Source organism: Leguminivora glycinivorella, chromosome 15, assembly GCF_023078275.1.
Source record: "Leguminivora glycinivorella isolate SPB_JAAS2020 chromosome 15, LegGlyc_1.1, whole genome shotgun sequence".
NCBI classification, from domain to species: domain Eukaryota; kingdom Metazoa; phylum Arthropoda; class Insecta; order Lepidoptera; family Tortricidae; genus Leguminivora; species Leguminivora glycinivorella.
This window is the reverse complement of record NC_062985.1, coordinates 18,209,564-18,231,389: the sequence shown is the minus strand read 5'-3', so window position 1 is coordinate 18,231,389 and position 21,826 is coordinate 18,209,564. Positions and strand designations below refer to the sequence as shown.

The window sequence follows — 21,826 nt, the reverse complement described above, 5'->3', positions numbered from 1 at the left end:
GTGACGTCACTCAATTCGATTTCATATAAATTCCATATTAGCAAATCGTTCAAATTCGTTTTGACAGTTCTTAAAAAGAAGCTGATTTGGCTAGGAGGCAAGTAGCCTATTAGAAAAAAATAATGGACACTAGTTATTTTTAAACATATCAAAAAGAAGCTGATTTGACTAGTAGGAAACTAGCCTATTATATCGGGTTTTACAATCGAGAGGTTTCTTGGTTCAATTATTTAATACTTTACGAGATGGAAGAAACTTAGGAATACAATGTATAGCTAATATTTGCCCCTCTGGCCCCTGGGGTAACTCGTCTGAGAGGTCGTCAACTTAAAACTAGAGATTCATTGATATCACAGTAGCCCTTACAAACAATTTTAAAGCAACCAAGTAGGCTAGGTTTCAGCGATTCATTGAAATCACGAGCATTGAACGTTATGTCCGATATACTTACATTTTGATCCAATCGAAGACTAGTGATGTCGTATATAGCTAACTGGACCCGGATTGTTTTTTGAGAGGATCATTTGACGAAGCTGGTGTTCTTCTATATGCCTAATAATTACCTAGCCTAGTAATTTTATTCAAACGTTAAACTTTGGACCCCCATTTCACCCCCTTAGGATGTGAATTTGGAAAAATCCTTTCTTAGTGCTTCTCTATATCTTGTACTAGCGACCCGCCCCGGCTTCGCACGGGTACTATACCTACATGTAAACCTTCCTCTATAATCAGTCTATCTATTAAAAAAACCGCATCAAAATCCGTTGCGTAGTTTTAAAGATTTAAGCATACATAGGGACATAGGGACAGAGAAAGCGACTTTGTTTTATACTATGTAGTGAAGGAACTTACGTGCCAAATTTGGATCAGTGGTTTTGGCCGTACGTTGATATGTCAGTTAGTCAGTCAGGTTCTTCTTTTATATATTAACCCCCTTATTCATAAACGTACTCTAAAGTTATGAAGCCGATAAACTACGTTTGTCCTTTTCTATCACACCAATACGTCAGAAAGGGACAAACGAACTTTATCCGCTTGATAACTTTAGAGTACGTTTATGAACAAGGGGGTGAGACTACTAGAGTCTCTCCAGTCTAAGCTGGTGCTCTTTGATGTGCCCACTGCCCACACACTACGCACTAGCGCTCACCGGTCGAAGCTGGTGCTCTTCCATATGAAGTCCACTACGAAGCTGGCGGTGCAGTCTGCTGGCGCGCCGGCTCCGGATTTCAGTTCGAGCCCGACGTCGTCCCCATAGTTATCAGGGACTTTGATCACGTGGCCCACGCCCGCCCAGGGCTTGTGCAGCTCGCCCACGTATCTGGAAAAAATAGACTTGTAGTTTGTTGGCGGCGGAAAATTGTTCCAACATGTTGTAGCGGCATATCGAAAGCTACCATGAAAAGTGGTCATAGTGTGCAGTAATGTTAAGTCTGGTAAAAAGTGAATGACTTGAGTGTTCTTATTGTAGCTTGTAAGAAGCATTCCACAATTTCCGATGAACAATTTTTAACCCCCGACGCAAAAACGACGGGGTGTTATAAGTTTGACGTGTCTGTCTGTCTGTGGCATCGTAGCTCCCGAACGGATGAACCGATTTAGATTTAGTTTTTTTTTGTCTGAAAGCGGAGTTAGTCGGGAGTGTTCTTAGCCATGTTTCATGAAAATCGGTCTACTATGTCGCGGTCGGAGGTTTTTTCAAAATTTTTATTTTGTGGTTAGGTTATTCATACCTCAGCCTTAGCTCATCTCCATGCATCAGCTTCATATCACTGTCAGTCTTCGCCAGGGTGAAGTAGGCAATGGTTTTCTTGTTAAGCCCGACGTCCCAGCGAACTTCGATGCCCTCTTGCGTTTGAGACTCTTTTAGCCTCTTGTCATAGTCCGCTTCAAGCTTGACCAGTGGGCCGAAGATGTTTTGGTATTGATAGCCATCTTCGTATCTGTGACAAAATGATGGTGATTAAAATTCTTTAAAAGCAAATATTTTAGTCATAATGATCTGACGTTATACTAAAAATAAAAGACATCCTTATCACTAAAGCATCGCTTTTTAGACAAGAATTCTGTCTTCCATACAAGCTATTGGGTCACACCACGATTTTTACGTAATTATACTTAAAATTACAAACCGAATATCGTGAGTGTTGTGTGTCGACAAGGTGACATCCCTAGTGCACAAAACTTTCAAGCGGGAAGCGGGACTTAGGGACCCAGTGCGGGTATATTGATTTAAACTAACACGATCTTCACTCATATTATTAAATTAAAACGGGACTTAATCGCGTAAAACTTACGTTTTATATTTAACCCGACGTTTCGGACATGACATTACGTCCGTGGTCACGGGTAGACTGGCTGGGAGTTGTATCAACATCTTCTAGCTGTACGAGTTTTTCGAACTACCCGCACTTGATTGTCATCAGTCACTTTTACGCTGGGGTTGCCACTCTGCCTACATACAACACTCACGACATCCGATGGTATGAGACGGGAAGTTTTCTCACGTTTACACTTGCTAATCACTGGATTCCACGAAGATGAAATCCCTTGCCCTTCATTTTGATTGAAATTACGATGTTTCCTGATTTCAATCGCTTCACGTACTTTCCTGCTATAGTAAAGACGTTCAGTTGAAAGGACTTTGGGATTATGCAGTTCAATCCAGTGGTTTTAATTTAATAATACCAGTGCGGGTAGTTCGAAAAACTGGTACAGCTAGATGTTATTGTCAACTTTAGCCAGTCTGCTCCGAGATCACGGGGACAATTCCGTCCTTGAAACGTCGGAGGTTGGTTTAAAAGCATAATTTGTAATTTTAAGCTTTTGGGACATTAAGGTGGAATTGCAGTGTACCTGAGCAGCACCTGGTGAGGCTCCTCGTCCACGCCTGGCTTCTCCAGGTCTTGGAAGGTGGCGTCCACGTTGTCACGCCACAGTTCTTCCAGACGTCCGATCTGCTGCGGGGTCACCTGACAAAAACACCAAGACCTGAATCAGGCATCTATGATTGTGTAAATGAGATTTAAATTACTGGTAGAAAATGCCACCAGGTACTAAGTCAGCCATTTGTTTAAATAAAAGTTTATATCATCACCATCCTCCTTGCGTTATCCCGGCATTGCCACGGCTCATGGGAGCCTGGGGTCCGCTTTGACAACTAATCCCAAAATTTGGCGTAAGCACTAGTTTTTACGAAAGCGACTGTCATCTGACCTTCCAACCCAAAGGGTAACTAGGCCTTATTGGAATTAGTCCGGTTTCCTCACGACGTTTTCCTTCACCGAAAAGCGACTGGCATGTAATTAAGAAGGGAATAGGTTACTGATAGTTAAATTTAATATATAATGTAATTTAATTATGTAATGTTGATTTAATGTAAATATTGTGATTTTTATTGTATATATTATTTGTGTTATGTTGGATGTGACAATATTATGAGCCAAGAAGCTTGAAATAAATGTTTTTTTTTTATAAGTTCAGCAAAAATCATCGGTACGAGACGGGTTCGAACCCGAAAGTCGCGCGCTCTTACCGCTAGGCCACCAGTTTATATATGTAAATAAATGTAAATAATAGCTTACTTGACGGGCCCTCATCTGTTCAGCTTCAGACGGCACTTTGACCAGCCAAGACAGGAAAGCGCGGTCCGCTGTAAATTGAAACAACTTATTATTTTTTACGGTCCTGTTACACGGGCAACAGAATTGCCAGCAATTCACATACCGTTGCCGCGTTTGTTCAATACGCACCAACTAACTGACTACATCGTAGGCCACGTCTTTGCCTTCGGTTAGTCTGTGGCCAAGAGTAAGCTCATTTATAATAATAAAAAAAAAACTGCGGCAATCGCATGTGAATTGCTGGCAATTGTGTTGCCCGTGTAACATCACCTTTATAGTCTAGCAAGCCAGATTTGTCAGCGCAATAGGAAGGTTAAATTCGAAATAGTGTAGTGTAACTAGGCATGAAAGATCGATTCTCCGCGCCTTATTCAAACTTTCCAATATTATACCTACCGCAAACTTTGATTAGGTATGTTTTTTCCCTCTGTAGGTAATATGTATTAACAGGATGCATAGAGACAAAATCTTGTTAAATCTGACAGATGTTATGGAAAATAATAAAATTCTACATCTCGCTATAGTAAAATCTAACATTAAGCTTACGCTGAAGCGTTTCGTTCCTCGAAATATCTATTTAAATATTTTAACTATCACAAGTTTATATCTCCATATTTTTTCCAATCATGCGGTAAAAAATGGGCAAAAACTCCATATATTATAGTCATAGACATTTCATGGAATATTCATGAGATTGGCTGACCTTTGTGGTTTACACATTATTTAGCATTTTGAGTAGTGATAACTTGGTAAGGATGCCTGATTAAATATTACTGCAGGCGTAGCACACTATAGTAGGATAAACTTTATTGCATAGGTGCGAGCGAAAAGGACCGGCTGACGATGTATCGTTTATCACACGATCATGCTTGCCTGCCTGGACTGATTTAGAATTAATTATTATAACTTCCCTAAGGCCTGGCCCTAAGCCTGAGTAGTTTGTACATCGTGAAGGAAAGATTTGTATTTTTAGATAACATACTAAAAAAAATGATTCAAAAGGAGTGCAAAGGATTTTATCTACCAGTAGATGTCCTTAGTCTCTTGTTCTTTAAAAATAAACAATTATAAAAGTTAAATATTATAATATACTCACAAATCAATGGCTTCCATTGCTCCTGGTCCCAGTTCATGTCCTTGAGGGAACTCTGTGCCGCGCAAGGTTGACTAAAACAAAAAATATTTCATTTATAACATTTATTATTACAACTAATTTTCGCTAGATGAATATGCGGTCCACACTGAGTGAGGCACGCGTCCAACATAAGCCGGGTCTATACAGAGCGAGGCACGTCGTAAGGCAGTATCCTCAACTTGCTATGTAGACGTCTCTCGGCCGAGAGTAGGCACGTCTACACTGGATGTTTTCTGTGTGAAGGAATTAGCCGCCTTTACACAGACGCTTTATCGCGCGATACAGCAATCGCGTGTGAAAGAATGCGAGTGTAAAGCTGGCGGGAAGGGGATAGAAAGACCGCGCGATTACGTGCGCTGGAGCGGGCGTGCAATCGCGTGGTTGAGGTTGTCTTTACACGTACGTTCATTCGCGCGCGCAAGATGGCAGACATACGCTCGTGGACTAAAGAATTAGTGGTTGAATTACTTGCTCTTTACAAATCGATACTATTAATAACAATAAACAATAATAACGCGTTCTATCGCGCACGATTAGCCTTTAAACGTACGCTCTCGCAACGAAATTCTCAAAAACTTCGACACGCAATCACGCGCGAAAGAACGTGAACCTTAAAAACTAACAACACGAAATCGCGCGCACAGGGTTAGATAACCGCGCGTTATCCTGTACGCGACGTGACGCGTATAGAGCGACTGTGTAAAGGCGGCTATTGACTCGCGAGCCTGTTCGCTCTGTGTGGACCAGGCTGTTTTTAACCCCCGACGCAAAAAAGACTGGGTGTTATATGAGTTTGTCGTGTCTGTGGCATCGCAGCATTCGAATGAATAAACCGATTTAGAATTCGTTTTTTCTATTTGAAAGCTGAATTAGTCGGAAGTGTTATAAGCAATGTTTGATTAAAATCGGTCTACTATGTAGGGGTTTCTTTCAAAATTCTAATTTTGTGGAGTAGGTTGTCTACAAATTAGTCAATGGATAACTTACCGACACAGCAACACCACAACAGAGTCGGCCTTGGCAGGAATAAAGCCCAGAACAAACACGTTCCTTGCACCACAAGAGTAGCATTCAAGCAGGGTCTCCCCCAGTGGCCCGTCGCGGTGGAGAGCTGCCTCTTTATGCTTAGCACGCACTAGGTGGTTGATGATATGAGAGCCAGAGGTGTTGCCACGGCCATTGCAGAACCTACAAAGAGAGAAGATACTTGTGTATTGGTTTACACTAGAAATCAATGAAAATAGGTCACTTTTAGAAACATTTCAAAAACAACTGTGGGTGAATGAATCAACTTTTTCACGGACTCAACTCAAATCTGTCCCAGATAAATTTAAACATCTTTGTAAAATTTCACGTTAAAAAAATGGCGTATATTAACATTCAAGGCCCTAACTGTTAAACACAATTTCAATTTTCTATTTTCAATAAACTGAAACTTAGTTCATTAGAAGTTCGATTTCTTGGCACTCAAAACTGTCGGTCAAAATGTTGATTGCCATAGTGCATAATACTTTAGCATCATGTTTATTGTAATGAGACGGCCTGAAACAGTATGAAACATTCGCATATTCAGTGACAATACAATGGCAAATGTGCACTAAGTTTATAATCTATATCGTTGCTTACTAATAATATAATCATGCGATAAGGCTACTTAACTCTATTAGTTCCGCCTATCCATGAAATGCGAATGTTTACGCAGGAAACATGTTGTAGCCAATACTTAAAATTAAGGATCAGTGCTTGGTATTATTGGGAGTTTTAATCTAATATTTTAAATGTCAAGGCGCCGGTGGCCTAGCGTTAAGAGCGTGCGCCTTACGATCCGGAGGTCGCGGGTTCGAACCCTGGCTCGTAAAAACTCAATGTTTTTCGAAACTTATGTGCGAAATGTCATTTGATATTTGCCAGTCGCTTTTCGGTGAAGGAAAACATCGTGAGGAAACCGGACTAATTCCAATAAGGCCTAGTTACCTTCGAGTTGGAAGGTCAGATGGCAGTCGCTTTCGTAAAAACTAGTGCCTACGCCAAATCTTGGGATTAGTTGTCAAAGCGGACCCCAGGCTCCCATGAGCCGTGGCAAATGCCGGGATAACGCAAGGAGGACGATGATTTTAAATGTCAAGGTCACTTATTCTATGATCAAATTTGACAGGCCGCATAGGAGGGGTTAAACTAAGAGTGGGTCTGAAACTACTAAGAAATTGGAGTGCTGCCACAGAATATATAATAGGTGCTATCAATAATAACTATGCCTCTTTACAGTCTTCATTAAGATGGCTATGAGTAGGGCATAAAATTTGGTTGTTTTGTTATGTGGGTCTGGCCTAGTGAACTTTGGGAACCTTTAACACCTTCGCTGCAGCCACTAATTTAAGTCATCATTACCCATATTTTGTATAAGATTTTCGAGTTTGTTCTTTCTAGTTCACAGAAGTAAACTTAGATTAGAGGATTCATATGTTTATGTGGGGATACCCCCATTTGCCAGAATTTCATTTGCCATAATTTTATTTGCCATCCTATTCAACAATCATAATATTGTTTCTCATAACATCTTATGCCATAATCATTGTTTACTATATTAATCTAGTGCCAGAAACTTTGTTTCCCATAAAGTCAATTTCCATAATGTCATTTGTCAGAATCGTCGAAATCCGTAATTACCACATTCCATACCATCATTTGTCATACAAATTAGCGTCCAGAAAAGTCAATTTCCATAATGTGCTTTGGCAGAATCGAAAACTACTATAATAGGTACTAGAAGGACTAGAGAATGAAACTGCTATCAGAAAGTAGGTTAGGTTAGGTTAGAACTGTGACCCCCTGGAAAATGAAACTGCTATCAGAAAGTAGGTTAGGTTAGGTTAGAACTGTGAACCTCTGGAAAAGGAAACTGCTTGAAAAGTAGGTTAGGTTAGGTTAGAATTGTGACCCCCCGGAAAATGAAAATACTATCAGACAGTAGGTTAGGTTAGGTTAGAACTGTGACCCCCTAAAAAATGAAACTGCTATCAGAAAGTAGGTTAGGTTAGGTTAGAACTGTGACTCCCTGGAGAATGAAACTGCTGGAAAAGTAGGTTAGGTTAGGTTAGAACTGTGACCCCTGGAAAATGAAACTGCTATCAGAAAGTAGGTTAGGTTAGGTAATAATATGGGCAACAATTAATATGGCAATAATTGCTTATGGCGTTTGAATATTCTATGAAACCATATTATTGCACTTAATAATATGGCTAACAAATAGTATGGCATTGTATGATTATGGAAGGTAATATTCGGATAAACAACGAGTATGTCATATGATTTTTATGGTAAACAAATCATTCGGGCAAATGAAATTCAGGCAAGTTAGATTCGGGCAAATGAATATTATGTTAAATGACTGTCGGGCAAACAATAGACAACCGTTTATGTGACCATGCAATTGATTACTATCAGTACTATCTACTATTGATATACAAGGCAAGACATAAATTTACTGTTATCAATGTAGACCTTGTAATCACAGTATGTTAATTATAACAGATATTATGCACATGTTATACTCTGATAATAAAATAAAAAAGCCTTTTATTTCTAGTTAGACAGTGAAATATTACAGAAATTGGAAAAATATATATCTTAACTATTAAAATAATGTCACACCAGAACCCTTTATGAGGTAAAGGCCTCTTCCAGTTGCATCCATTTATTGTTATACCCTGAGCTCTACAGCATTTCAACTAAGTGATTTATACGTCACATTTGTCTATCTAAGTGGCAGCATGGCAAAGCGAAGTGGTGGGCAAACTTTTTCTACACCCAAAATATAATATTTTGAAGGACCAGTGGAAGGATGGATAAAATATATAAGTCACACCTTTAGAACAAAACTGACACAACTCAACAGTGATTTTTAACCCCCGCAAAAGCAACAGGGTGTTATAAGTTTGACATGTCTGTCTGTCTGTGTGCGTGTCTGTTTGTGGCATCGTAGTTCCCGAACTGATGAACCAATTTAGATTTTTATTATTTGAAAGATGAATTAGTCGGGAGTGTTCTTAGCCTTTTTTTCAAAATTTTAATTTTTAGCATTAGGTAGATTATGTCCTAGAGGTACAAAGTGTAGTGTTCATTCCATGCATAAAAACCAGGTTAACCACTCATATGCAGGATCCGCATACGAGGAAACCATATGAAAAAAATAATTGTGGCATACGAGAGGTTAAAAAGAATTTTGAAAATCGTTTCACGATTGTCGGAGATATCGAGTAACATACATACAAAAAAAAAAAAATTCAGTCGAATTGAGAACCTCCTCCTTTTTTGAAGTCGGTTAAAAATAATAATAATAAGGCTGAGAAAGAGAAATCTTAAAAAGATTATAATAATTATTATTATTATTATTATACTCCACCACCCTCGCCCGCCTCGTCCGTCTCCTCGCAACCGCCGTCGAGCGACGAGTTCGCCACCGCCGCGGCTGACACCAGCGAGTCGAGCGACGAGAGCGGGCCGCCGCCACCGCCGCCACGACCACCTGCGCGACGAGGGCGGCCACCGCTGCCGGCACGCTTGGGGCCTGCGGGACATCCTGCCCCGCCCACGGCTCCCGCTGCCGGTGGTGTAGTGCGCCGCATGAGATGGTCTCAGTTGATGAACGAGAACGTCATGCGAGCGTACTATGGGGCTACAGAGGGGGGAACTAGGCTGTCAGCGTATCGTCCAAGAATGCTGCTTCTGTTTCAGACGCTTGAACCCACCACCACCGTATCGGAGCAGCGACTATCGGATCAGGTGCGCGTCATTCAGCGGTCAAGGCGGTTGGATGACGCCACACTTGATCGGCTTCGCCAGGAGGCTCTCGCTGCTCGCGCGGACCCCGCCTCGGGGCGGAATTTGCCCGCCATGTCGCCGGACCCGGTGCCCGAACCCGACCTGGCACCGGATGCGCCGCGGGTTGATTCCGGTAACGACGGCGGGGACTTCGCGAGTCAGAGCGTGAGTGAGCCTGCTAATGAGCAACTGAGGAGGTCTTTGGAAGAGGCGATTACGCAGTATCGCTCCACAAACAATCCTAGGCCACGATTACCACGTCTGCCTATGAATAGACGCAATCTAGCGTTAATGGGAGCCTTAAACGCTTTACTAGAGCCATTTATACGGACTAGTAAAGATCTAGATGATACACACTCGATCATGTACTGCGGAGCCATCGCGGCGTGCCGTGTTGCTCGAGTCAAGTTTCCGGACGCTGACCGTGCAACTAGGACCGCCGGAGGTGTCCCTGCATGGCAAGTACGGATCGAGCGTCGTATCAACTCGTTTAGGACTCTCATTGCAAAGCTGATCTGCTTCAGAGGGGTAATAATCGCCCTCGAGTAATGCGTTTTGTGAACCAGGCATTCGCGGGGACGGACATCAGGCCCCGCGACTATTTGGCCAATGTCACAGAGCGCATCGACTTCCTGAAGCAGAAAGTCTATGCATGGGCAAGCCGTATTCGCCGCTACAGAAAGCGTGTGGACCGATTCCAGCAGAATCGTCTTTTTCAAAGCGACCAAAGGAAAGTATACCGAAGGTGGGAGGAAACCGACCCTCGTGTGTCTGACGTGCGGCTGCCGGATGCTACTGCCATGTCTGATTTCTGGCGTAGCATCTGGTCGGTGCCCGTCGAACACACGGAGAGTGAGTGGATGACCGTTGTCGAACGCGAGTGCGAGAACATCGAACCTATGGGGGCTATCACCATCAGCCCCGACGACGTAAGTTGTGCTACCCGTACGACCCAGAACTGGAAAAGTCCTGGACCGGACGGATTGCACAACTTCTGGCTAAAATGGTTTCGATGCTCGCACTCGCGTTTGGCAACGCAATTTCAACAAGCCCTCGATCTTGGTTCTCTCCCACCTTCCCTAACAACTGGTGTTACTTTCCTGCTCTATAAGTCCGGTAGTACCACGGAAGCAAAAAACTACAGACCCATTACGTGCTTGCCTACACTTTACAAGCTCCTTACATCCATTTTGAGAGCAAAAATTAACGCGCATATTGTCGCTAACAACATTCTGGCTCCCGCTCAAAATGGATGTAGGGTTGGGTCCCGTGGTACTAAAGAGCTCCTCCTCATAGACATGACCATCTGCCAACAAGTTCGGCGGAACAAGGGGGCCATCTCGGCCGCTTGGATTGACTATAAGAAGGCCTATGATTCGGTGCCTCATTCATGGCTGAGAAGGGTATTGGAGCTGTATAAACTTGATGCAGCTTTAATATCCTTCCTGGCTGCATGTATGAGGCAGTGGATCACAGTCCTTCGTCAACCAGGAGGCAGGGATGGCCCCCTGGCCCGCAGGACTTCATAAGGATTGAGCGAGGAATATTCCAGGGTGACAGTTTGAGTCCATTATGGTTCTGCCTAGCTCTGAATCCCCTCAGCACGCTGCTGAAGGATTCTGGGCTAGGTTGCCGGCTTCGGAGAGAGGGTGAAGTCATCTCTCACCTTCTGTACATGGACGATCTCAAACTATTTGCACCGAACACCCAAGACCTGATGGTGCTATTGAAAACCACAGAAGTTTTCAGTACCGCCATCAGAATGGAGTTCGGTGTCGATAAGTGTGCGGTCATGCATGTACAGCGGGGGGTGGTTGTAAATTCAGAAAATTTACAACTTTCTGAGACGATGTCGTTCAGATCTATCTCTGAATCAGAAACCTATAAGTACCTTGGTATGTCACAGTCGTTGGGTATTGAGGATGTTGGCATTAGACGGTCGGTGAAGGAGCGCTTTTTCAGTCGGCTCACAAAAGTCCTTAACAGTCTTTTGTCAGGAGGCAACAAAGTACGCGCCTTTAACGCCTGGGTAATGCCTCTTCTCACATACTCCTTTGGCATACTACGGTGGACCCAGACTGAGCTGGACGCCCTGGATCGGAGGGTCCGTTCACTGCTTACCACACATCGTATGTTACACCCGCGCTCGTCTATTATGAGATTGTACATCCCACGGAAGTGCGGAGGTCGAGGCTTCCTAAACGCCAAAGATCTCCACAACCGTGAGGTGTACAATCTCAGGAATTACTTCCTTAACAACGAGTGTGGGATGCATCGTGATGTGGTGGCAGTTGACGGAAACCTCACGCCGCTCTCCTTGGCGAAAGAGAACTGGCGCAAACCTGTGGTACTAAGTACTGCGGACCGCAAGGCGGTATGGGAGAGCAAGCAGCTACACGGGCGATTCTACAAGGCCCTCACGGGACCCGATGTAGACCTGCTCGCATCGGTGAACTGGTTACGATTCGGGGACCTCTTCGGAGAAACCGAGGGTTTTGCCTGTGCAATTGCGGACGAAGTTATGATGACGAACAACTACCGGAAATATATCCTGAAGGACGGTACGGTCGACATTTGTCGGGCATGCCGCCGTCCCGGAGAGTCACTCAGGCATATCATTTCCGGTTGTTCTCATCTTGCTAACGGCGAGTACTTGCACAGACATAATCTCGTAGCCAGGATTATTCACCAGCAACTTGCTCTTCAATACGGCCTTGTGGACCGCGAAGTACCGTACTACAAGTACTTGCCTGCGCCAGTTCTTGAAAATGGTCGTGCCACGCTCTATTGGGATCGATCTATTATCACTGACAGGACTATTGTAGCCAATAAGCCTGACATTGTGATAATAGATCGACCGCAACGCCGGGCCGTGCTCGTTGACATCACCATCCCCCATGATGAGAATCTCGTGAAAGCCGAGAAGGACAAGTCCAGTAAGTACCTAGACTTGGCTCACGAGATAACCGCCATGTGGGATGTTGATTCAACGATCATTGTTCCGATAGTCGTTTCAGCGAACGGTCTCATAGCGAAGAGTCTCGACCAACATCTTAAGAGACTCTCGCTAGGTGGCTGGATCAAGGGCCAGATGCAGAAGGCAGTGATCTTGGACACGGCGCGGATAGTCCGATGGTTCCTCTCTCTGCAGCCCTAACCACCGGCAGCTTGGGCCCTGCCCCGCTGCTGGCGGCACCCTAGGTTAGGTTTTTTATAATATGTTTATATGTTTTTATATTGTATTGTAAATGTTTTTATATTTTATTTTTATATACATATTGTAAAAAACCTAGTAGCCTAGAGAATGAAAATAAATACTGATAATAATAATGACTCCACGGCCGATACGGCCACTGCTTTCAAGTCCGTTGCTGTCTCAGGTGTGCTCGCCAATGGCTGACGTAGCAGTTAAAAATAAGTTATTACTTAAAACAATGAAAGCTATGTAAGAAGTGAGCACTGTAAGGTTAGCTACATTCACTGCCAGTGATGCATATACTTTACATAATATGCATATGCATTCACTACCATACAGGAAGTATGTTGTTAGGCCATGCCTCCTAGAAGTGTACCTAAGTGTTAAGTAATTTATTTTTCTATGCCATGGACAAATTGGACAAGTAATAAACAGTTTTGACAAGCACGCAACAAAAACTGTTATGCTAATTTTACTTCAAAATGTATGTCCATACAGTCCATTCACACACAATATACATTTTTTGCAGTACCTAGTTGTTATCATAGTTAATAGTTTTACATTTATAGAATTTTAGAACTTTCATTTTACTGATAAGACTTTTTATGGCGTAAATTTCAGTTTGTTAAACAAAAATAGCCAATTTAAGTCATTTTACCACCACTTTAATATGTATAAGACAGTTGTGTAAATAAGACTGGTTTCAGTTCATTTAAAAGTTAAACTGTTTACTATTATAATCTACTTATAAATCTTATTATATATCCCCTTAATACAAACGTTACATATAGAGTTACTTTATTTTGCCTGGCTGGAGTATCATTTCTGGTATTGAATTGGTATTTAAGCAGTAGAGGTACCTAATGATTACTTCTTTGCGTCATTTTAAAATCTGGGAGATAAAAACAGTAGAACAAAGCAATAATTAATAAACATACCACTTGTTGCATATATTGCACATCACTACGGTGGCAGGGTCGTGGATACCGCAGTACTTGCAAGCATGGTCAGGCAGTTCTTTGCTACTGTACAGCGCTTCATCCTCTTCCTCAAATTGCAACTCTGCTATCGCATTAGTAACAGAAGAGACCTTAGAACTCAGATCCAAACGACCTAAGCCGTTAACCTACAACAGAAATCATATGGTGTAATCAAAACGAGTAAATAAAACGAGGTTAGGTGCACTAGTTTACAGCTACTGACCTGGTTGGTAGTGGTTAGACCATGATCATGCTGCGAAGCCTGAGTTTGGCTCTGCGAAGGGAGCGTGAAATCAGTAAACTCGAACTCCGATCCTTGAGTATCAGCTCCTATAAGATCAGCTTCTTCAGTATCCAGGAATGTGAGCGTTTGGGAGCTCGGTCCATACGCGTCGACGCTCATGGTGGTGTATAGTAATTTTAGTTAAAATTTGGAAAACGTGTCAAAAAGATTAATAACAGAACGATAAAACAATCCTCCCATAACAGCCACGCAATAATTATCAAACGACTAGGAAAGAATGACGAATAGGAAAATACGCCATGTTAGTTGTTGGTATGTTGGTAGCACTGAAAGTTTGTTTTCGATTACGAAATCACCTTCAATTATTTTGTACCTTTGAAAATATTACTAACAATAATATACTACAAAATTTTCACTGTAATGATTTGTTTCATAATTTAGTTATAAATTTTCTGTAAATAATGATATTAATTTTCTGACATATTACATTCAGCTTTTGTTTAGTTATTCACTTTGGCAACACTGAGAAGAAATTCAACATGTTATCGACTAGATGGCACTCAAAGGATCATCCTTTGATTTGATCTGGATTTGATATCAAATCGGCAAATCGCCGTCAGGCGCGAATATGCTTCGAATATAAGAGTTATCATAGATTAAATATAAGAGGATTATACCATCCCATACATTAAAATGCGACCGCCTAAGAACGCGCACACACTACACCACACATAGATGGCGCCACAAAAAAAATGTCTTGTAGCTTATACTTGTGGATGTCACTTTTGACATAGATTTATGGCTCGAAAGTGACACTTAACGCCAATCTACAAATAATCGATGGCAACAAGGTATTTTATGTGGCGCCATCTTTGTGTGGTGTAGTGTAGGTATGCGTGTTCTTAGGCGGTCGCATTTTAATGTATGGGATGGTATGATCTTATATTTAATCTATGGAGTTATCTACACGTTTCTCGACCCTATTACCTCTGCCACACTATGCTCCTCGCGTTTCCGCGATGTTACCCTCTCCGGCCACACACTGCCCTACTCGCACGATTAATCGCACTAAGTTGTTGCCGGCCCTTTGACTCGCGCCAAAAAAACGACAAAATAGGGAGCGGTGGGCATGACGAGGAGCATGACGAGCGGCATGATGAGTAGCGCGGCGGCCACACTATGCCTCTGCCTACTTCCCTCGCTACTTCCCACGCCGGTCGTCGAGTGTGTAGCTGAGGTATATAACTTTTGTGGAAAATCCAGATTTTTTTTATTTGCTTTACGTTTTAAATAGACGTATGTGGTAAACAAGCATCATCTGGTGGTAAGTTCACCATTTTCAGCTTCACAGATTTTACATGCCCGTTTCCGAACCAGTAAGAAATTATTTAGCAGCGTAACATGTGTCTTTATGCAGAAACCATCTTTTTAAAGCAACAAATGTGACCTTGATTAGACCAAATGCGTCCCTAATTAGTCTTCCTGTTTAGTTTATTTCTTTAACAGAATTATTACAGCCATTAACAATCGCCTGATAGACAGATCCCGGTCAGTGGAACTGGAAAACTATACCGATGGGCAATGTCCATCCTATAGATTTATTAGAGAATTTTCATCTTTTCACCTGTCATATATTATTTTCACTGCACAGTTTGTTAAAACTAGCCTTATTAAATCCTAACGGCCCAGCCACGACATTGGTCTAAGCGCGACAGCGGTGAACGGCAGCCATACGTGCGAATGAAAAGTCCCATCGCTGTGTCTCGCTCCAATGTATGGGCGCCGCTCACCGCTGTCGCGCTTAGACCAATGTTGTGGCTGAGCCGTAAGGGGTGTCCAGGGTCAGACTAATACGGCCTTTATTACCTAGTAAGTATAAGCCTGGCCCCGTAGCCAAACGCCGCAGAAAATAGTTGTATATCATTACACAACATGGCGCGTAGTTATATATTTTCTGGTCTGGCTTCTTTGCTTAGCAGCCACGGCTTTCCGACACGACCCCTTTTTACTAGGCAACTTATTTTGTCCTACATGATATTGTAATTTAGGTACTCTTTGCTGCTACCTTTTTGAAAAGTGGTAAAAAGAAAAATTGCGTCAAAATATCAGCCACAAACACGTCATAAATTCTCATAAAATGTCAGTTTATGGAAAACCCCGTGATATCATTGTGATTTTAATGTGTATGAACTATCTAAAACTAATAAAATTGAGTGTGCATAGTGGACAGAAAAAACTCGAATTAGTTCGCTTTTTTATGTGGAAGCTTCTCAAAACGTAATGTTTGGAGGTTATATGAATAATATCTTATGTCAAACCCCTTGGAATTTTAGATGAACGAGAAGGTAACTGCAGGTTCTTTATATTTGATCCTGAACATATTGGTTATCGTGATAGTGAACTACTTATACCTATTATTAATCAATGAAAATATTCTATGCAGCACGGGAAGCATGGTCGCGCGATAGACGATAAAATATCAGGCCGTCCCTATCGCACTTACAAATAGTGCGATAGGGACGGCCTGCTATTTTATCGTCTATCGCGCGACCATGCTTCCCGTGCAGGACGGCATTCAAGTTGGCTACAGTTGGACAGTCAGCCAAAAAAGTGGTTTACCAGTTTTCAACCTTATCTGTTTAAAAATAGAGTCGAAAAGTGGTAAACCACTTTCTTAGCTGACCGTACTGTGAACCAGTCTACCACCATTGTATGGCAGCAGTTTCTTCACGCAGTCGGAGTCCTCATCCGTACTTACGACTAATACGAGAAAGTATGGCTAGTATGTTAATTATAGGACGACCGGTCTGGCGCAGTCGGTAGTGACCCTGCCTGCTACGCCGCGGTCCCGGGTTCGAATCCCGGTAAGGGCATTTATTTGTGTGATGAGCACAGATATTTGTTCCTGAGTCATGGATGTCTTCGATATATATAAGTATCTTATACTATTAAACGAGCAATTCTTGTATATTTATTTATTTATTTATATATTTATTTATTTATTTATTTATATATACCGACGATCTCGGAAACCGCTCTAACGATTTCGCTGAAATTTGTTTTGTGGAGGTTTTCGGGGGTGAAAAATCGATCTAGCGTAGCCTTAGATCCCGGAAAACGCGAATTTTCGAGTTTTCATGAGTTTTTCTTTCGCATTTGTAAACATAAAATATGGTCCTTAATTTCGCCGCGCGCGCATCGATTCCGCTTAGCTCAGTCGCACGAGGTCGGTCTAATGTACGCAGATAGATCGTAGGTGTCATGGTTTCGAATCCCGGTCAGAAATTAAGTTTTTGTTTTTTGTCTTTTTTTTTTGTTTTTGTATTTATAAGAGTTTTTTTTTTATCTAAAGACGTGATATATTAAAATAGAACCGAGCGAAGCTCGGTCGCCCAGATATTTATATATTATACACCGTGTCCAATAAGTTTGAATACAGCACAAATAGCCAATAAAACAAAATGAACAAATAGTTACTACATTATTATTATATTTTATGAATGGCACTCTTATTTACTACATTCACAACAAATGTTTTGGAATAACTCCAGCATTAACTTGTTTACCAGCCTCAAACGCTTCTCAAACGGATCACACGCGGCACGCACCGTTTTCTTTATATTTCATCCCAAATACTCTCGATAACCTTTTTGAAATGATCTAGGTTTATGATTTTATAAAAATTTAGTCTTCAAAGCATGTATGACCATACAAAATAGTCTAATACACCTAAACCTGGAGGCCTGGGTGGCCACTCATGTTTCGGATAAAAAACTGCCAAATTAGTCTGAAACTACGCTAGAATACCATTTGCCGAATGTGCTGGAGGTGCGTCTTGTTGGGACACATGATACTCATTCCCAAGCATCCTTTTTAACTTTAAGGCATTTTTTTCTCCAAAACCTTGGTTTTAAAGAAAAAAACGTTGATTTTAACGCTTTTATCTGTAAGTACTGAAGGTAGTTTACCTCGCTTACATACTGCATCCCACACCTGGGCCGATGGTGAGCTCTGGAACCTAGGCACATTTTTCTAGTTGCCCGGAACGTTATCTATCCTCGGTACCCATAATAGTTTATTTTGGACACGTGGCGTCTGTTTTATCACATACAGATTCTCCTTATGAAAAATAACTCGTCACCTGCGTGCCGAGCAAGTATTTTGTTGGCACTTTACCCCTTTGTTTTTCTTAGACACTTCGGAAATTTCATGTACTTTGTGGTTGTATTTTATTAAGAGGAATATACTCTTTAGTTTAAATAAGAATTTTATGGCCTGTGATCCCTATATCTTTAGAACTGAGGTAAAATGTGAGTATTCGGACTTATTGGACACGGTGTATATATCGTTGTCTAAGTACCCACAGCACAAGCCTTCTTGAGCTTACCGTGGGCCACAGTCAATCTGTGTAAGAATGTCCTTATAATATTTATTTATTAAGCTTCCTACCGTTATTTGAAGCCTATTTTATTATATTTGAGAGAGCAATCCTGTTAACAGATGACGTAGCGGTTCAAATATTAGCTGACAGTAGTCGCCATAATCCCCACCACCAGTTTTACCCTTCCAGTTTTATCCCCTCACCACCAGGGCGGTGGCGCCTACGGGCGCCGTTTGCCTCATTGGCGTTCTGTTCTTCGGAGCGTACGGTTCACTACAAAAAATTCTTAGAATTTCTGAGATTCTTAGAATTTTTTGTAAGTAAAAAATATGTAATATTTTTACAAAATATTTCATATTTTAACGGTTTTACCGTTCGATTATAAATAATAAAACGTGACGGACATTCCTTGTCCGTCGCAATATTTTTAGATAAGCTGACATTTCGAGCGCAGCGAAGGCGTCGCGGTAAGTAAGCGACGAGCATTTGTTTTACTTTATTTACAGTGAATCGGTTCGCCATAAGCACGGATCAGGTCATTGAGAATTGAGACAATTTAAGTTAGACCACGATTTCATAAATGTTCGTTAATTATAAAAAGAAAGACGCATCTTTGTCGTCATAATTTACAAGTTGTTAAGTGGTCGCGGTCTCATTCCTGAATGAGCATATTTTGCAGAAATGTCTGTTGATGCAAAGTTTACGTTCTTAACGATTGCTAAGTAATTAAACTTTTTGCACAAGCCTGCGCAAGGATAAAGTGCATCCTATTAGGATACTTGACTACTATTTTGTGACGCTTAAATTTTTAAGAATATATTTATGACCTGATATTTTCCGTGCATATCCCCAGTATTATTACTATGCAGGCTATGGCGTGTAACAGTGATTGCTTTCAAAATTTTGATGGTCTCGCAAGAAGCTAAGATGCAATTCATTAACGATTAAGTAGATAAAACCTAGGACACGTTTAAAACCTTGTTGTTTCAACTTGTAAAGGTTCTAGTGTCATATTGGATTCCCTATTGGGGTCCGGTCTACTTTAGGGTTAATGAAGCCCCGCTTGGGCCGGGCCTCTGTTCCCGTCCTAAAGGACAAAAGCAAACTCCAGCATTTATTATTACTATTATGTTATTTTCTTCATTCTTAATTAAAGAGTGCCTACTATTGATGCACAGTATCGTTCTAAGTGTAAGCGTTGAATAAAATTCCGGTACTAATAATAATAATAGAGTTACTGGAAGTTTGCTACTCTAGCTAAAGTAAAAGATTTTGAGTGAAACCCCTGTATGTGATATAAAATTGTAATGTGATATACATGCTTTTCTATGTCTAAAAAATGGCTATTTCACCCTATGTCTATAGTGTGAGGTCTGAGATTTACCAGAATAACATTATTATTTAAAGTAGGTACCTACTCTGTTGTAAATTACCACATACAGGAGAGTAACTATTGATCTTTTGCTTCTGGGATTTATAAATAAATAGTAAGTGACTGTCTGCTGATTTAAGTACACAAGTTGTTGTGCAATAAATTTATTATTATTCTGCTGCGCAAGCAGATGTGTTGACTATGCAGTATTCGTATCGGCTCATATCCTAGATTTGGCGTTACAAAGAAAAGACCCGAAATTTGTTTTTTATTCGAATACCTACTCTAATAATTTCCGCTTGCGCAAGGCGTAAAGAGACATCATTATAATAACATTGTTGCTTGGGATATCCATTGAGACGATTTGCGAGGCTGGGCAAATGTTAGCGGGAAATCCGTGTAATTAGGAAAGTTTCCGCCAAGCCTATGTATCTAATTCTAATTACTCGTACTTCCGTCTGCGCAAGACGTGTAAGTATTAGGGCTCCCGGTCGTGACCGTGTATCGTGAACACGTAGCCGTACGCACGTTGCCGTGATACACGGCAACGGATTTCTGGTTCGTTCGTCACGTGAAAATAAATCACGTGAAATTAGGGTACGTACGTTCGTAGATCCGTCCGTACGTACGTACGAATTCACGTGACACGCCCGTTCGGTCCGCCAGCGGCGTTTCATGAGAGAAGATAAGATCGGATGCAGTCTCTATAAGTTATGAATAAAAATGTAGGTATCGTGAGGTTATATCTTAATTACTTTTGAATTAAAATTTATATTCAATACTGCGGTTTTTCAAATATTAATATGTAAGTAATAAATAAATATAACTAAATAAACGATCCGGGGTTTCCGATAGGCTTAATTTAGAAGTGGTTATAAAAATACCAACGATATGGGTAGGTAACCTTTTGTAAGGGTAACTGCTAGATTTGGTAACCGTTTCAGATAAAGTTTCCTTCCAGTCATTTGAGTTTTTTACTCTATCTAAAGGTTTTCAACAGTTATAATTCTAAATTCGACTTATTATTAAATAACCACTGTTAGCATTGTCTCTACGCTACAACCGACGCTTCGAGTACAAATTCAAAAAATGCTTATACTTTCACTAAAATATTACTTTTATGTTTATTAAAATGGCACTATACCATGACTATACCTTATCCTTTGTTAAGCTTATCTGTTGAGTGGTTGTGGTTGAAAAATACCATGCGTTAACGTGGTAATATGGGCTTAACCGTGCACCGTGATACCCTTGAATCTGCTTATTATGTGTCTGCAATGTTCGTTGACAAAAACTCTCTAGTTACCCTCTGATTAATAAGATTTAATAGGAAGATAAGTATCCACGGTACCATTCAATTATTGATGCAAGGAGTAAGAAATTTGTCAATTTAGTATAAAAATTAAGAATGTGACGATAGGATGACATCCACGGAAACGTAATTTTAACACATACCTAGTTAATAATTATGTTATACATTTTACGCGAACTTACTTAACTGTTATAGCCACTATTTAATTAGGTAATTAGTGTAATTACGTTATATAGTAATAAGATTGATGGTAGTAAAAAAAAGTCTACTTTAAGAGGGTTCAAGGCGCAGGATTATCATTTTATTAAGATGTAAACACTGTTTTATGACTGATATATTGTTTCAAAAATAATAAATAGGCACTGCTTAATAAAGTGAGCTTCGTTATACTATTTACATGCAATAACTTTAAAATTATTTTTTCATGGTATTTAAACTTAGACCTTTGCTGCTTTCATTTATGGATTACACCTATTTAAAAAATTGACTTACTCGTTTGATGTCGTAACAGTAACAGCAGATTTCAAATGAACTGACGTCAAATGCCTCGCGATAGATCCTGTAGTACCATGACGACACGGAAACTCATTGTTTGTCCGATCCTTGCAGAGACTACATAAAGTTGAATCTCCGACTCTGGTGGCATATCTCCACACCAAACTTTTCTTCGTTGTTAAGAGTTTCAAACATTAACAGTAACAATACAAAAAATTAACAAAACAACAAGACAATAACTTTTAAATTCACCGCTAAAGTAAAATG

General features: G+C 40.9%; 1 protein-coding gene across 1 annotated transcript in view; it reads right to left on the bottom strand.

Moving 5' to 3' along the window:
- LOC125233832 (regulator of nonsense transcripts 1-like) overlaps positions 1-14,310 on the bottom strand; it is a 41,577-nt gene extending 27,267 nt beyond the window's left edge. The window contains exons 1-8 of the mRNA XM_048139965.1: positions 13,979-14,310; positions 13,714-13,901; positions 5,746-5,946; positions 4,720-4,790; positions 3,585-3,652; positions 2,857-2,972; positions 1,734-1,943; positions 1,151-1,321 (exon numbers count right to left, since the gene is read on the bottom strand). Of these exons, the coding sequence (XP_047995922.1) occupies positions 1,151-1,321; positions 1,734-1,943; positions 2,857-2,972; positions 3,585-3,652; positions 4,720-4,790; positions 5,746-5,946; positions 13,714-13,901; positions 13,979-14,158 (1,205 nt within the window). The 5' untranslated portion in view covers positions 14,159-14,310. The remainder of the gene's footprint in view (positions 1-1,150; positions 1,322-1,733; positions 1,944-2,856; positions 2,973-3,584; positions 3,653-4,719; positions 4,791-5,745; positions 5,947-13,713; positions 13,902-13,978) is intronic.
- Between the last annotated feature and the right edge of the window lie 7,516 nt (positions 14,311-21,826).